Source organism: Bactrocera tryoni, chromosome 3, assembly GCF_016617805.1.
Source record: "Bactrocera tryoni isolate S06 chromosome 3, CSIRO_BtryS06_freeze2, whole genome shotgun sequence".
Taxonomy (NCBI): domain Eukaryota; kingdom Metazoa; phylum Arthropoda; class Insecta; order Diptera; family Tephritidae; genus Bactrocera; species Bactrocera tryoni.
In genome coordinates, this window is record NC_052501.1 from 53,247,185 (window position 1) to 53,264,505 (window position 17,321).

The 17,321-nt window shown below is 33.1% G+C and overlaps 2 protein-coding genes across 2 annotated transcripts in view; one reads left to right on the plus strand and one right to left on the minus strand.

Annotated features, from left to right (window-relative positions):
- The first annotated feature begins 878 nt into the window (after positions 1 to 878).
- Positions 879 to 8,533, plus strand: LOC120770677 (rac guanine nucleotide exchange factor B-like). Its single transcript, XM_040098264.1, has 4 exons — positions 879 to 951; positions 7,755 to 7,934; positions 7,991 to 8,160; positions 8,450 to 8,533. Exons 1-4 carry the CDS (start codon positions 879 to 881, stop codon positions 8,531 to 8,533), a joined length of 507 nt encoding a protein of 168 aa, XP_039954198.1.
- Positions 8,534 to 13,711: 5,178 nt separating this feature from the next.
- LOC120770678 (trichohyalin-like) overlaps positions 13,712 to 17,321 on the minus strand; it is a 94,745-nt gene continuing 91,135 nt past the window's right edge. Inside the window, exon 4 of the mRNA XM_040098265.1 lies at positions 13,712 to 13,780. Within this exon, the coding sequence (XP_039954199.1) occupies positions 13,712 to 13,780 (69 nt within the window). The remainder of the gene's footprint in view (positions 13,781 to 17,321) is intronic.

The window sequence follows — 17,321 nt, forward strand, 5'->3', positions numbered from 1 at the left end:
CTACATATGACTCCATCCTCCAGAGCTGCATACTAGCACAAGTAAATTTATCGCAGGAAAGTTTCTTGACCGTTTTTTAAGCGTTTTTTTATATGAAGTTCTTACATTTCTTGAGAGCTGGATACAAGCTTTAAGTACTTTGTCTACTCGTAGTAGTTTTGTGATAGTATTTGGTTCCAATGCTTACAGCGTTTCAACTGCTCAACAAATTCTGCTTGCAGTTTTTATATCTGAATAAAAAATAAGTACTCGTAGGTCCTTTTTCGGAGTGCTCGTTATGTAAGTCACTAGTTGGTTGTGATGCTGTCAGGTTTTGTTTTTTATTCTGGGGTACACTTTATACAACTTGGGTAGGAGCATTATTTTGAAAGGATGTCTTTAACGAAATTTGAGTTTTATAAAAGTTTAAAAGCAACAATTTAGCTAAATTGAATTTTTATTTTGATGTCACTATAATGAGTTTGAATTTGAATTGATAACCGGTACAGTTAACTGATTGATTATATTCAATAAGCACTTGTTGCTACTGAAATAATGTTCATATTTCATATATGATTTTGGAAAGATCACATACCACTGAGACGGTAATTTTGGGCATTTGCATTTGTGATATATAATTGTTAGGCAAAAGGTCTTCTTCATCTTAATTAAAATAATTCTTGCTTAGATATCTACTTCCAGAGGATCTCGTTTGTGCTTATCTGGTAGTAACAAATTGACTGAATAAATGTGAGCCCAATTAAATTCATTAGACACATGATAAGCTAACACGAATATATTGTAATAATACAAGGAGCTTTCCAAAGTAAACAGGACTTTTATTTTATTCAAAATAGTCTCCTCCTGCTTCAATATAGCTTTTTATATGGTCCAAAAGCATGTCAAACCAGTGTTTTGGTTCGTTGGCCGGTATGATCGCCAGTATGCCGACGCAAGCCTTTCGAATGGCCTGTGAGTCTGCATATCGCTTTCCTTTCATGAGCAAATACATTTTTCCGAAAAGGAAGAAGTCGCACGGTGACATATCAGGTGAATACGGGGAGTGGTTAATGGTTAAAATGTGATTTTTGGTCAAATAATCGGCCACAAGCGTCGATCGATGAGACGGCGTTTTTGGTCGTCAGTCAATTTGTGCTGAACAAACCGTGCACACACCTTTCGTAAGCTTAAATGTTGTTCAATTCCATTTCCTTGAAATTCATGGTGCTGATTTCGGCTGATTTTTGATGAATTCACGCAAAGTTTCGATGGAATTTCCGGTGATCACGGATTTTGATTGGCCCACATGTTGATCGTCATTTATGTCCTCACGTCCAATTTGATAACGTTGAAACAACCCGTGCACTCTGCTACGCGATAGTCAATCTTCGCCATAAACTTGTTTCGGTAACAGTTTTACCAATTTAAAAAAAAAATTAATGTTGGTTCTTTGTTCGAAGTTCATTGTCGTACCGATAACACAAACATACTGATACTTAAAACGCAATAACTTCACTTCCAATGAATGAAATGTCATGACAATCGATAAAAATAGCGGATTCGAACGCATCAGTCGAGATATAGATTGCGCCACCAAGGGGGCTAGATTCAAAAGTCCTGATTTAGGAACTGTTTTTGTAATAATCTGTGCGGCCCAGATTACATTCATGTCTTGTTTGCCTGTTTAAGGATTTTATCTACCGATTAAATATGTACAAGTAGCCAGAAACATATATACATAGTCCCTCCTTATCAGAGTTTGATTGAAGGGTGGTGAAATTCGATGTTAGATCCACTTCAAGATTAAGACATTTAGTTTTTTTTATGATGATTTTAAAGCCAATGGAACATTTGTATATATAAATACATAAATAGATTTGAAGCTCTATTATCTGGTCTGGCTGTGATGGTGTAGCCGGAATCCTGACCCTTGTTCTTGGCCTGAATGGCATGTTTCGTTGTTGACCGATTTTGGCTATGCTCTTTCTTCGGACTCCTTTATTTATATGTTGTGTTTCTTTCATTGTTCCAAAGTCAGTGGAAGGTGATCTTCGGTTTGGTTCGCATGACTTTTGACTTTCTGTACACCCAACCATAGCAAAATTTCCTATTTCAATTTTGTGTTATTCAGAAGAAACGAACGCCCAACTATAATGTACCTGAATATTGAAAAAATATATAAAGAGTAGACACAGCCCCTTTATGCTTTCATTCTGCATGATACTATGGAATTTTTTTGATCTAAGAAATATTAGCGGGTAGTGTTAGATGCACGTCTAGGCACTTATGAAATATTGGCTCTACTAAGAGGTATTGACTTAGAGGTATTATTCAAAAAGCACTCTCTGCTGTGCACTTTAAGGCTTTTACAGTACTCGCTGGAGATCGATTTATTTTATTGAAGTGAGGTTTTAGGTAGAGTTTCACTATTAGGAAGGAACTGAGAGTGCTTTAGGTGTCATCAGAAATTGATTTTATAAAATGTTTACTCTGGAGGCAACTTGGATATAACATAATTTTTCCTGACTTTGGTTTTGAATGATGTGTTTGTTAATTGGCGTTATAAACCTATTTGCAAATATCTTAAGTAGAAAAACCTGTTTATAAAATTGCGGAAAACATTTAGCGAATCTGCTAGATTTTAAAAACTAGACCTAGACCTTTGTCGGGTGGCGATCAGCAGTAAAATATACCTTATATTAAACTAGACCTAGACCTTTGTCGGGTGGCGATCAGCAGTAAAATATACCTTATATTTTACTGCTGATCGCCACCCGACAAAGGTCATTCAACCTTCATAACACACATTTCATCATTACCTCTAATATGCATAAGTATGTACATAGCATAAAAAAGAAATCTCACAAAACTACGCTAACTGCCTATTTATCTTCCATATACGAGTATAACAGTTCGTGTAAATGTATCCGCTGGATGTATTTTGTTTGGATTTTTCTAGTATTGCAACCTTTTTCTCATTATTCAAATTCAAATCATTTGGGGGTTTACAGCGGTGGGTGCGTAGCTCTACTGTTTTCTCTTCAGAATTTTAATTTTCCCAATGATTTTCTTCCTACGTGACTGGTGCCGATAAGCCTGTTGTGCAATTCCCTAAAGTAATTTTTGATTGTTTTGCTCTTGCCATTGTCAACTATTATGTGGTTCAGAGCACAGTGGGTAACATAGCTAAATCGCCTAAATGTATGATACACTTTTCACATTGCCACAACATGCTTACCACCTGCGCTGGGTTCCACAGAAATTATTACTATTATCATTTATTTTGTGTGTTTTGCTGCTTTTCTTCTGCTTTAGTCTTACATATTCTATTAACCGTCAGTTTTCGTGTGCCCGATTGTGTTCCTTATGCCTTCTTGTACTTGTTTCTCTTTTATTGGGTCTCAATTCAATGTTAGTTATTTTTCTAACTCGGAAATGTATACTTCAGCTCTAATCATCAATGTAACTGCAGGTTACCGTGTGCTTATGTGTGACGCACATGGTTTTTTGTAAGGCCTAAGTAATAGAAAATATTTTTAGGTAGGCTCGTCCAAAGCTGCTGCTCTCATCACCCATCTCACCAGTCTTACCTGTTTCAGAGACATCGAGTAGCTCTGAAAGTAAAATGAACATCATGCATATCACTCGGTCAAATGTAATATTTGACACATTGATAGGTAGACAGATGTGCTGGAGTCACACATTTTTCTTTTTTTTTTGGCTTTAAATACAGTAGTACCCTGTTTGAGATGCCGTTTACTACGGGGAGTAGGATGAGCTGACAAAGAAAAAGCACAACGCATGCCAGATGAAAACGCGTCCGGCACCATGGTGACTGATTTATTTTATCTGATTATCCGCAAGTACATATTTTGATCATTGTCCCTAATTTGTTGTAGTGGTACCATTTTCCGGTATTCTGATTTATTTATGAAAACTGTTTCTTCAGTTTTTTCAGTTTCTTTTGCACATAAACGCCGGGTGGTTTGATATGATGTTTATTTTGCTATAGCAATTACTATTATAATATTTGGCTAATAAAATATCAAAGAAATTGAATTCAAAGGAAAGTTTTTGTTCAAGGCAGTGCTTTATGCACACTGACTTGACTGCCTATTTTGAGATTTGTTTTTGGAAATTAAATTTAATTCGCAGCCAAACAGTATAAATTTAGATAATATAAATATTTCATACATTTTCAATTTATATCCAATGAAAGATACCAAAATATAAATAAATGTTTACGAAGTACTTTTAATTTTTATTTCAAAGAAACCTTCTTGCTTTGTTTTGAGCGTTAAGTTGTAATTTCATTCGCACATTAATTTGATTCTCAAACAGTTTAAGTATTTGACGGAATTTTATTGGAAAGGGCCAATGCGTCGAATATTGTTTGATTTATCAATTATATATAAATTTAATGTTTTCTAAAGGGTGACTCTTTTATATTCCATGCTTATCTATCTATAAGGATATTGGTAAGCTTAAGGTATTCGTTAAGAAACTCTTATTGTTATCTTCAAGATATGAAAGTAATAGTATCTACAATAGATGTGAACCGGGTTCACTTGCGCTGTCTACGCAATTTTGCTTCCCGACCATAGGGAAAATGTCAAATAAATCAGTATACTCTAAAGTTGTATCTAATCATCGAAAGATGGCCCTTTATTATGAACACTTTTCTTCGAAAGCATTTTTCATATGATTAATATACATACATATTTTTAAGCTGCATGTGAAAGTAGTGAGTTTATAACATGAGACCTAAATCTCTTTTCACGGTGGTACAGTTGTAGATGTGCTTGCAACCACAACCTCCTTTGAAAATATCAAGGCAAATAACTCATTACTTTCATGATAAAATCTATCTATCGAAAACATGAATAATATTTCAGTAAATTTATCAAAACTTTCTCATGTTCTGAATAGTTACCATTTAGAACTAGACAAAAGCATTAACACCTGAAGTTATGCAACATATTGGAGACAGAAAACAGTTAACATACTTGTAGTTGCGTTTACCCGAACCCTATGTGAAGATTCGATATGTTGCATATTTTTATGAGTTCAGAGTCAAATTAGGCAATTTATCTTTAGTTAACAATGTTATCACTAGTAGGCATCAATTATAAGATAAAGGCAATAAGAATTATACCAATTCTTCTATAAACTTTGTTATGTTTGATCCGAATGTGGTTTTCACTAACTTTACTCGAGTTCCTAAACAAAAACGCAATTTTAGATTTTACTTACTATTTAAGTTGAAGATATTTTAACAATCAAAATTAATCCTAAAATGTCTAATAGTTCTATATTTAAATTAATTTTAATACATAGAATTGGTGCATGTTGGTCTAAAGATCGTATCCCGAATAAAATATTACTATACGAAATGCGTAGGTATATGACTGAGGGCACATGCGTACAAATTAAAGCAAGTAAATTCTACATATGACTTTATAATTTTTATACCCCCACTTTTAAAAAAGGCAAAGGTAAATAAAAAGCCTCCACTGTGATATTAAAATCCCTTTAAGGCCTATTCAAAAATCGGTTTAACTTTTTGTAACTTTGGAACTTAATTCTTTTGTATGCTCCGAGTTAATGGTGAAAAATCATACCACATTTGTGATTGTGGGTTTGTATATATGTAGATACCATATCTATGTGAGATGTAAGAGGATGTGTTTAAATGTATATACGTGCTAACTATGAACAATGCCTAAAAGAGACTTAAACATCGGCACACAATGTACCTAGTGTCAATATTTTCTATGTGTGTGTATGTGTGCGTAACAGAGCTTTAACCCTGCAAAAAGCATTGGTCCTATAACACAAAATCAGTGGTATAAAGATAGATAGAAAAATCTACTTTTTATCTAGACTAATGTGACTAGATGGTGGCATGTAGTTTTGCATTGTCGAATAACGACTAAATACTCGTATATTCACTTGTTATGTTAAAAAGCACAAAAAAGAACAAAGGCTGCAAGTGAACACGTGTCGTTTTGTATTGTGTGTTGAACAAAAATTTATAAAAATTTAAGTGTAATTGCTATAATTTATATAATTAAATTAAAATAATCAATAAAAAATGAGTTATTCTAAAAGGCACATGAGAAGATTAGTGAAGAGGAAGCGTGATGAATATTTTTAAGTGGTAGCGAAAATCCAAATGACGCGGTAGAAGAGCGCCATGACGCCATTCTTGAAAACACAATTGAAGACAGTTTTAATTGTGAAATTCATGACGAAATTACGAAAGCAAGAACATTCCTTGAAAAAATTAGGAAATGGCAATTAGATGCAAGAATATCTTATAAAAATCTGCGTGCACTTTTGAAAATTTTAAATGAAAGTGGATTAGATATTCCGTTAAGTCCGTCTACTTTGATGCAAGTAAACTTAAAAAAAATATCAACAAAAGATGTATCTCCTGGTGATTTAATATATTTTGGTTTACAAAACCAAACACAAAAAATTGAAGGAATTTCGAGTTTACTTCAAATCATAGTGGACATAAATATTGACGGTTTACCTCTATTCAAATCTTCACAAAAACAATTATGGCCAATTTTAGTGAATTAGCTGTAATAAATCTGTTGTATTTCCTGTTGCAATCTACGAAGGAAAAACTAAACCTGATGATATTTGTGTATATTTGGAGAGCTTTGTTGCAGAATTAGAAATTTTTTTAAATAATGGAGTTGCCATCAATGGCAAATTTATTCCACTGAATGTACGAGTTGTGATATGTGGTGCACCAGCAAAATCTTTTGTTTGTGGTATTGCTCATCATTCATCAGCTCATGGCTGCTCCAAATGTACACAAATAGCCAAAAAACAAAGAAAAAAAAATTAGCGTATTCCACTCAAATTGGGAATTTAATTACAAATGCTGATTTTTGCTGCAAGAAAATATAAAGATCATCATTTGAATAAATTTATTTCTTCAAAATCACCTTTGGAAAAAATAAATTTAAATATGATCAGTAAAGTGCCATTGGATCCAATGCATTTGATTTACCAAGAAAATGTTGAATGCCTTATTGAAAAAAAAATCAAAGTACAAAATGAGCAAAAGTAGCCAAGAACAAATGTCATCCCAATTTGAGTTGATAAGGAAATATATTCCAAAAGAGTTTGTTAGATTGACAAGGAGTTTCAAAGAAATTCAATTTCTTTCGACAATTTCTGCTTTACACTGGAATCTTATTGTTAAAAGACCACGTGCACGAAGATTTTTATTATGAATTTCTGCTTCTTCATTGCGCGGGTAGACTTAGACGTTATTTTGCCAGATATACGTATTTCAATTAAAAAAATTAAGAAGTCAAATGCAGGGGAAATAATATTGGAAGCAGTCTGGTTTAAAAATGTCCATCCATTCTTTACAGCTCCATGTACTTCATTAGCTCTAGGAATAGCACTTTCGGATTCATTATCTGAAGAAATTGAAGAATTTAAAGCAGATGATGTAGCATATAAATTGATGTTGCTTCCTTCTTCACAAAATTTTCTACTATTGCCTTTATTAAATAGCTGCACTTTTTAATAGATAACAAAAAGCAAAACGAATATAAAAAAATATATATAAAAAATATAATATAAAAAATATAATATAAAAAAAACCAAATATTTATATGAAAATGACTCAGCAACAACCAAATCAGATAAGACAATTTGACTGCAAAGAGAATAAAATAATATTTTCTGAGTATATTTTGTTTCTAACTTTTCATAACGGATTAATAATTTTTAAAATAATTCTATAGATGATTCGCAAATTCATTTCGAAAACAACTATAGCGGCAGCAGCAATAACAACAACTATCTCAAAACCAATAATAATACCAACTTCCCCAACAGCAATAGCAATAACAAAACTTGTGAAAGGTGCAAATCTTTGGAGGCTAAAATTGACGATTTGAACACCAAATTTGACAACATGCTAGGTATTTTTTTAAATAAAATTTTGATGCAAATAATTTTAAAAATGATTATTTTCCAGATTACCTTAAAAAAATGATGGAAGTTCAGGCAAAGCAAGGCGCCCAATTAAGCGTTCTTGCTAATAAGCACGCAGATATGAGGAATTTGAGCAAACTCTTCCCTATAAAAACCATTGAAGAAATGGAAAGCGTCAATAACGCCATAAATGAGGTAAACATCAATGAATATGTAAGTTTAATAATTGAATTATTGTAAATTCCACCAATAATTTTTAATGAACATTTCAGATTAACGCAATAAAACACTTATTAAAGGGGGATCCTGAAAAGCACTTTGAGGAAATTATCTCCAGATCTGCATACATATGTGCAACGAAGTCAATGTAGGCGGCGTCCATGGCAAGATTTGCCTCAAAAAATATATGTACTTCCTTGTACATATGATGCGATTATAAGTACGTATATAAATAAATTTTTGTTTAAATATATTCTTCAATTTCTTTTATTTTTAATAACAGGAGGATTGTCGGCGACGTCAGAAAAGCCCAATAAGCAACTATCGAAATGCTTCCATATTGTTAAAAAAAGGCTGTATAGATTGACCACAGTTAATATACTAAAAATCGGAAATAACTAATATAATTAACACTATTGATTTTTTTTTATCTAGCTTTAGTATAAAAACAGATTTTTCTTTACAGAATATGTGATTATTTTTTTTTTTAATTTTTGAAATCATTATCTGAGGAATTGTTTTTTTATTTTTGAAATCATTATTATAAATTATACTTAGTTTTAAGAAGAGAAGCCTTTAAATGTTTAAATTAAACGAAATGTGATGAATAAAATCAAAAATATAAAAAAACCAAAATAAAAAACCAGCATTTTCATTTCATTCATTTTTAGAAAAATATATATTGCAGACCAAAGTAAATAGGTATTATGCAGTCAAATGCATAGATCAAAGTAAATAGCTTTTGTGCAGGTCGATTGGTCTATCAATGAGTCTGTCTTATGCATAGACCAATCGGACTGCATAATACCTATCTACTTTGGTCTGCAATATATGTATATAGAACAGAATAGGCACGATTTGTACAGTCTACTTGGTCTAGCATTTGACTGTATTATGCATAGACCAAACCGTCTATCTTTGGTCTGGACTGTCGACGGCATAAATGGTAGAATGGTAGACCAAGCCTAGGACATGCTCCGTGTAAATTGGTCCTGTGATTTTACATGAGATTGGTCTAGACTTGGTCCGGTAGTAAGTCAACGAAAGACTGTCTTTTATACAGTCTAAGACTGGACTCACATTTTGCAGGGTATGTCAAATAAGCTACAAGCGCACCACAACGCGCTTACTGCAATTTTTTTTACCGGAATATTGAAGCATATAAATTTGTATGAGCTCACATTAATACTTTGATACAAATATGCGCAAGGATAGAATATTTATAGGCTTGGAAGTCCTTGTGGACAGATTATCAACCCACTCTGGTTTAAATACATATATAAATGCATATGGCCTATAGGGTCCATTATTAATCTTCACACACGTTTACGGTACGTGTGAGCATTGCAAAAATATCTACGTGTGTAGATTTGAATGCCATCGTCAGTTATGTCGAATACGCAAAGAGATTTATATAACAAAATTCTACAAAAGACTGTATAGAAATACAGAGACCTCATCAACGGCACTCTTCAAACACTTGCAGAGACCTATAAAAAATTATCACTCCGTTTGTCGTGTGAATGATAAACATCTCATTTACATTTCAAGCTTATGCAAACTACAACAGCAGACGACAGACGGTAGATGACAGACAAGCAACAAGCTTTGACATTAACACATAAAAAGCATGTAATTCTAAGATGAGCAATAGCCACTTATGGGATTAAGAGTGCACTCAACGGGTTGAGCGGCTAGAGCACGGATACGTTCATGTCGCTAGCTAGGTATACCCCGACAACCGTCAAAGCTCATCAAAGGACATGTTGTTAAAGAAAAAAGTAAAATTTGCAAATGGAGGCGCGACAGGGCGTAATACTACTTACCATTATGGTAACCATTTTGTGCTTTTCTACGCCGACAAATGACTGGGGAGTTTTTCTTGTCTGGTGTCCATGACAGCAAACTCGGTGGGCTTGTCTCGCTTAGCAGCGTTTTGCTTTCATTTCATTTGCATTATATTTTAAAATTGAAAAATATGTGTGTTTGTGTTTCAAGAGATCTGTGCACATTAGTGTGTGTCATTGTGAGTCGATCTTCAGTAGTCGAAGTCGATTAAGAATCGATTCTTGACATTCGAAAAATCGATTATTTTACGAGAAAACTCGATTCTCGAGTAGAATCCGAATCGAGTTTACCATTCCTACTGGCAGCCATCGCGTGCACATATAATAATCTCCGCACAATAACCACCACAAAAAAATGATTTTTTTTCCATGTTATTTATATAGAAAACAGAAAATTTGATACAGGCACCTCTTAATATTAATATTAAGAGCTTATCTTTTGAGTGATTTTCTTTTTCACATTTTCGAAAGTTTTTAGCCTGTTTTTCAGTTGTAAAAAAAGGTTAACTCAGAATGACACACCCTAGTGCACATATACAAACATAGTATATCTGCTGACCTTGCCTCGGCATGGCAAGCAATGTTTGAAGTGACTGTGCATAATTTGGTGGTTAGCGAGAAGTATGCTTAAATTTCTTACATTACATAATCTTTAAGTGAAATATTTTATGGGAGTTTTTGATGGGCGAAAATATTAAATTAAATGACATTATTTAAGGGGACTACGAATCAACATTGAGGGAAAGTACCGCGGTAGACAACAGAGACACATTTTAGAAAATTTGTAGATAAGGGAAAGCTGGAATTTCCTCACTTAAAAATTTTAGTCTGTAGCAAATTAAGAAACAGACGTTGTAACGAAACTTTGTCAAAAAATAATAAATCTTAAATACAAATTAATCAAGCTATTAAATAATAACACAAATTTAAATAAGGAGGCAATTCAAACCCTACCCTACCAGCAACTTTTTTATTTTCAAACCGGTATTACGAGAGTACAAGAATAAGCCCCTTAACAAATAAAGAGCTTTCCATACAAGAATTTGATTTCGATTCTTCAGTTTATTGGATTACCATTTTTATATGCAAGAACTTAATTTTAATTGTTCAGTTTTTATGGCACCTATATGCTACAGTAGTTCGATCTGAAAAATGATAAAAAAGATTTTCAAACAAGAACTTAATTTTGATTGGCAGATATCTCAAGAACTATAAAACTACTGAACAAAAATATTCAAAATCAAATAATATTCAAAATCAATTTCATTGATTTCAAAGTAATCCTCCTTGGCCCCAATACACTTGTAACAACGTTTTTTCAAGTTTTTAGCTTTCAATTTGCGTAGCGTATAACGTTTAATGTATTCAATTGACTCAAAACGGTTTCCACGGAGGGGTTGTTTGACTTTCCTGATTAGCCAGAAGTCGCGCGGAGCTAAATCAGGTGAATATGGGGATTGTGTCATGATATTGGTTAACAATTTGGTGAAAGAATGAATACAGTATGCGACGACCGAAGACCTTTTCCAATATTCTCAAAATTTCGGCTCCTGAAATTTGATTCTTTGTTGAACGCCGTACGTACTTTTTGCACTTCATAAAAACAAGCATGTACTAGACAATAATTATTATTTTGATGTGACATTTGGCTCAGATATCACATACAGTCATAGCAGCATAGAAATATTAATAAGGAAATATAGAAATATCAATAAGGTCTTCGAGGTTTCTTTCTGGGTGTTGCAATCTTCGTAGCTAATTTAATATACCCTGTTCAGGGTAGACAAATAAAGAAAGAAATATATGACAGGCAAATTGCAAAAATTATTTCCTTAATTTAATTCACTGTCTTTGCTGTGTACGATATTTGCACGCATTTTAGCTTAAAAGCTTACAATTTCATTATTATTGTGCGCTTTTAATAAAGAAATTCCAGCTCAAACATTTTATATCATAATTATTCTATTAATTATTAGTACTATGTCTCTATACATTTATGTAACTAATGGTATTTAATGTCGTTATATTTTCATTTCAGGTAATTATCATTTAATTGCGGTCGTAAATAATGACCATTAAGACAATTGCTGTGGATTTTATTTGGAACTGTTTTTATCTGAGTACGTAAAGAGAAAGTGAGAAGAAATTTATTATAGAAGTGTGCTGCTTGTGTTAACTGCGCTGCGCTTACCAAACTTCTTTGATTGATCACATATCACATATTTTAAACAAAGAAAGTTTACTTCAAAAGCACAGAAATAGGGGCTTTTAGTAGGGGAAGCATCGAATCGGCTAAACTTGACCAACTCAAGACTCTCCCACGGAATCACCGGCTAAGTATTACATCGTGGGAGGGACAAGACAGTTAAGTCTCCTCAATTGCGCGAAATGACGGACGCCTAGTCTGTTGAAAAATTCTCAGTCGCTGACAGCTTTCCATTTATCAGTCGACTGACAAAGAGTGTGATTTTTAGTTTCTCCCTTGTATTCGAAAATCGAGGGCATTAAAATAATATCTGTCAGTCGTCGGACAGTTGAGACCAATGTCATTGTGGAATCTGTAAAGGTAGCTTCTAAAGCGCTCATGTACACTAAGTATTTAGGTGAGATGGAAATCCAGGTCCCCATGTTGTCTGCCTATCTACGAGTGGATGTCCGGTAAAAATCGATGGGTCAGGCGCCTTTTGGATGAGGATTTCCACCTCGTTTGCCACAGTTTGGTATTTTTTTTTTTATTTTAAATTTGGAGTTCAATATTACTCCCAAATACTTAAGCTGCGGCTGTGTAGTAATGTCGCACTCCCACTACAACATAATAGTGGGTCTAATACTGAGCCTTGCAGGGTACTGCACTCAAAATGGAGTAGCTCCTGGTGCCTTTCGTCCGTACCAAAAATCAGTCTTATATATTTAAAATACTCGTTATAATGTTTATGAGATGCTCAGGGGCGCATATTTCATCAAGGGCTTTGATTTTGTATGTCCATTATGCGGAGTTGAGCGCATTTTCACATCCAGGGGCATTTTCACAGTTCAGAGGAGGATGATGAAGTCGACCACATATCAGAGCGAAATCAAGACAGTTATAGTGATACGGAATAACAATGTAACGATAATGAGCAAGAAGCAATTGTTTCAACCAGTAACCAGCAGTTTTATATTGGTGAAGACAATTCTACTAAATGGTTTTCGCAGCCACCTAGGACTAACGTTCGCACAAGGGCAGAAAATATCATATTGGAAAAACCTGGGGTAAAGCCTATTGCACAAAATGAATAAGACTGAAATAGAGTGTTGGAGACGCTTTATAACTAGTAATATTTTGGAACAAATACTTTGTCATACTAATACCAAAATCAAACAAAGGCAATTATCTAACAATAAACAATCAGTTCAGTATTTATTGAAAGAGACCACTGTCAATGAACTTTTAGCTTTGCTCGGCTTATTATACTTAGCCGGACTAAATCGTTCTAATCGACAAAATTTGAGTGACTTATGGCGAACCGACGGTACTGAGTAAAAAATTTTTAATACCACTATGTCTTTGCTTTCGATTTTTTATAGAACTGTTAACGTTTCGGATAATGTGTCAACACGCCAAGAACGAAAAAAACTAGATAATCTGGCTCCGATTAGATCTATTTTTGATGAGTTTGTGTCAAACTGTAAGTATACTTATACTCCCAACGAATATGTTACAATTCACGAAAAGCTGGAAGCATTTCGCGGTAGGTGTTCGTTTCGACAATATATTCCGAATAAACCTGCAAAATATGGGATAAAAATTTATCCTTTGTTTGATGCAAAAAACTTTTATACGCTCAACCTTGAAATTTATCCCGGTAAAAAGCCTAATGGGCCATTTTAGCAAAGTAGTAAAGCTTTTGACATTGTAGACAGATTAGTGCAGTCTATTTCTAAAAGTAGCAGAAACATTACATTCGACAATTGTTTTACAAGTGTTCCACTGATAACACATTTACAGAAAAATCATAAACTAACATATACAGGTTCTTTATGTTAAAACAAAAAAGAAATGCCACCAAACTTTATAACTACGCGAGGAAAAGAAGTTTACAGCACTCAGTTTGCATTCCAGAAAAATATGATGCTTATTTCCTACACGACTAAACGGTCTCAAGTAGTGCTGGTACTGTCTTCCCTTCATCATGACCAAAACATTGATCCAGATAGTGGTAATAAACGGAAACCAGAGATCATCACGTTTTATAATTCTACGAAAGCTGTCGTCGATGTAGTTGATGAACTCTGTGCTACCTATGATGTATCCCGAAACTCTAAACGTTGGCCAATAACAGTATTTCATGCAGTCATGAATGTAGATGCAATAAATAGTGTAATTATTTTTCGTGAAAATAATGACTCTAAAACAAACCGACGTGATTTCCCTAAAAAACTCGGTCTTTCAATGCTTGAAGGGCATCTTCGCTTCCGGAAAAATATGGAAAACTTACCGAGAGGCTTACGTAAACGTATTCACGACCAAGTTGGTGAAACCATGACTTACCCTCCGAATAAAAGTTCGAAAACATATACTAGATGTAGAGACTGTCCTTCTACCAAAGATAAAAAAACTAAGCACTCCTGCAATAATTGTAACAAGCCTATTTGTATGCAACATATTGTCTCATTGTGCCAAAGTTGTGTTGATCACAATAGCGAATAACTTTGTATATAAGTTATAAATGAGCTTTGTTTTATATAGTTAATAATAACATAATATAATAATTGTATGTTTAGTACCAAAGTGGTAATTATTTTTGTTTTTGAGTTTAATTTTTAAGTTATGTTCTCACGATTGACCTCAGAACAAAAAGTTTTTTTTTTTTTTTTTGTTTGTTTGATTGTATTGTTGATTTTTGAATAAATAAATGTTTAATTATTATAAGTAATGTGTATTACTAGCCAGTTATTTAATGTAGCATACTAGTATTGACATAACATTGATTAAGTGTTCAGCAATGTACACGGGTAAAATACACCCGGCCACAACTGTCATGTTCTATTTAGTAGTAAAATCGATTCCGATTCTACTCGAGAATCGAGTTTTCTCGCAAAATAATCAAGTTTTCGCAATCGATCTTCACTAGTCAAAGTTGATTAAGAATCGATTCCTGACATTCGACTTTACTACTAATTAACTTAATTGGTATATAAAATTTATGCCACAATTATTATAGAGTAGTCCAAAAATATGTATTCTTATTTTCCCAGAATTACATTTGTAAAAAAAGGATCTTTCTAATTTGTAAAAAAAAATGATTATGTTATGATAACAAATGCCCACATACAGATTTGGCAATGGGCAATAGCAATAAGTTTGACAGTTAGTATTCTATAAATTCTATCCTGTCGAGATGCCCCGTAAGTGACTAGTTTCAAGTTATACATACTACATACGAACACAAGAAAACTCGCGATTCTTAATTCTTGACGATAAATTTATTAAAATGGCGCCTAGCGCTGTATGGATTTACTTTAAAAAAAATAAACAACGGGTCGATTGTCCAGTGTCACCAATGTGGAAAGCAATTAAAATATAATAATAGTACGTCTAGTTTACTCAAGCATCTCGAAAAATCACATAAACTTTACTTAACTGCTTCTAATCCTAATCAAAATCGCACATTGAGTGAAAAAGAGAGTGACGATGAAATCGCCTGATCACTTAAATACTATGCTTCTGTTTCTAAGATCTGTTCCGGAAAATGTATGGTTTTCTTAAATTGACAATTAACTTATTGTTCTTTTACTTATTTTAGATTTATTTAAAAACTTGTTTAAACAACTTGAATTATTTAAAAAAAATTTATGTATATGAAATGTAATGTTCTTGGTACGTTATTTATAGACAAAAAAATATAATTTTTTTTTAAATATTTTTGTGTTTTATTTAATCGATTTGAATTATTCATTCAATTTATGCCTTGTGACTTAATAAATAAATTTTGGTCCTTTTAATTTAAAATCGATTAAAAACGAAAGAATCGATTCTTGCCCCAGAAAAATCGATTCTTAGAATCGAAAAATTAAAAAAAATTGTCAAAATCGCGAATAAGATTCTGTAACCAATCTTGCCATCCCTATTTAGTAGCCACAATGATGCCGGGTTAAAAAATATTTATATCAAAAGCCATTTTATATATTTTTTTTTTAGTTTAAGATATTTTATATTAACTTCATTCAGTGTGAAAATGGATAAAATCGTAGAATAACCCCTTCACTCTCCATATAACGCTACTGTTAAAAACTACTAAAAGTGCGATAAAATAATAACTAAATAGGCCAGAGACTCGGAAATCGGACAACAACCACGCATACTTCCCATATAGCACAATTTTGAAGTCCTGTTTACTTTGGAACACACCTTGTATATATCTGAAATGAAAGGAAAATCCTTCTCTTATAATGCTTTATCTTTATGTCTAAAATGGCTTCAACCGGACCAGTACTTCTCTTAGCCCCCATATACTTAATATAAAGATTTTCGAGCTTCCGGTTGATATTGTACTGCACATATCGGCCAATATATATCCCAATGAAAATAAGTTAGCGAGTTTTACTCATTACAGTGTATCTTTACTCCTAAACTAGATTAATTTGAGCGAAAACGTGACCTAGCCCCTATATAACTAATATCAAGATTTTTGAACATCCCGCTGACTTTACTCTATATGATTGGTTGATTTTTTTGTGTTAAAACTTGACCAAATTTGTTTTTAACGATGTTCAGCAATTTCAGTTTCAGTTTTACCAAAACTTTTGAAATTTCGTCATATGCTTTCCATAGTAACAGTATTTTATATACCTTAGTAAACAGGAACTTCCGATTTTTTATATATGTATGTACCTTCTTGCTTTTCTAAGCTTTTATGTACATAGAAATGTTTATAGTTTTCTGCAGTAAAACGAACGTTGGTAGCTTTTATGGCTCCAGGAATTGTTTGCAATTTTTCAGTTTTCTTTTCTATTCTCCTTGTCTTCAACCGTACATTTGTTTGCGAAGATATTTTTGTGCGTATGGATTCAAAGGGTTCTTTGCTGCGAAGGAGTTTTATATCGGGTGATTTTTAAGAGCTTGATAACTTTTTTTTTAAAAAAAACGCATAAAATTTGCAAAATCTCATCGGTTCTTTATTTGAAACGTTAGATTGGTTCATGACATTTACTTTTTGAAGATAATTTCATTTAAATGTTGACTCATGTGGTTTCAACAAGATGGCGCTACATGCCACACAGCTCGCGATTCTATGGCCATTTTGAGGGAAAACTTCGGTGAACAAT

What these genes read in the sequence shown, in the direction of transcription:
- LOC120770677 (XM_040098264.1), top strand. Translation starts at nt 879, where the DNA reads ATGTCAAACCAGTGTTTTGGTTCGTTGGCCGGTATGATCGCCAGTATG. An exon ending in GCAAGCCTTTCGAATGGCCT is followed by an intron (nt 952 to 7,754) that starts GTGAGTCTGCAT and finishes ATAATTCTATAG; the next exon opens with ATGATTCGCAAATTCATTTC. An exon ending in AGGTAAACATCAATGAATAT is followed by an intron (nt 8,161 to 8,449) that starts GTAAGTTTAATA and finishes TTTTAATAACAG; the next exon opens with GAGGATTGTCGGCGACGTCA.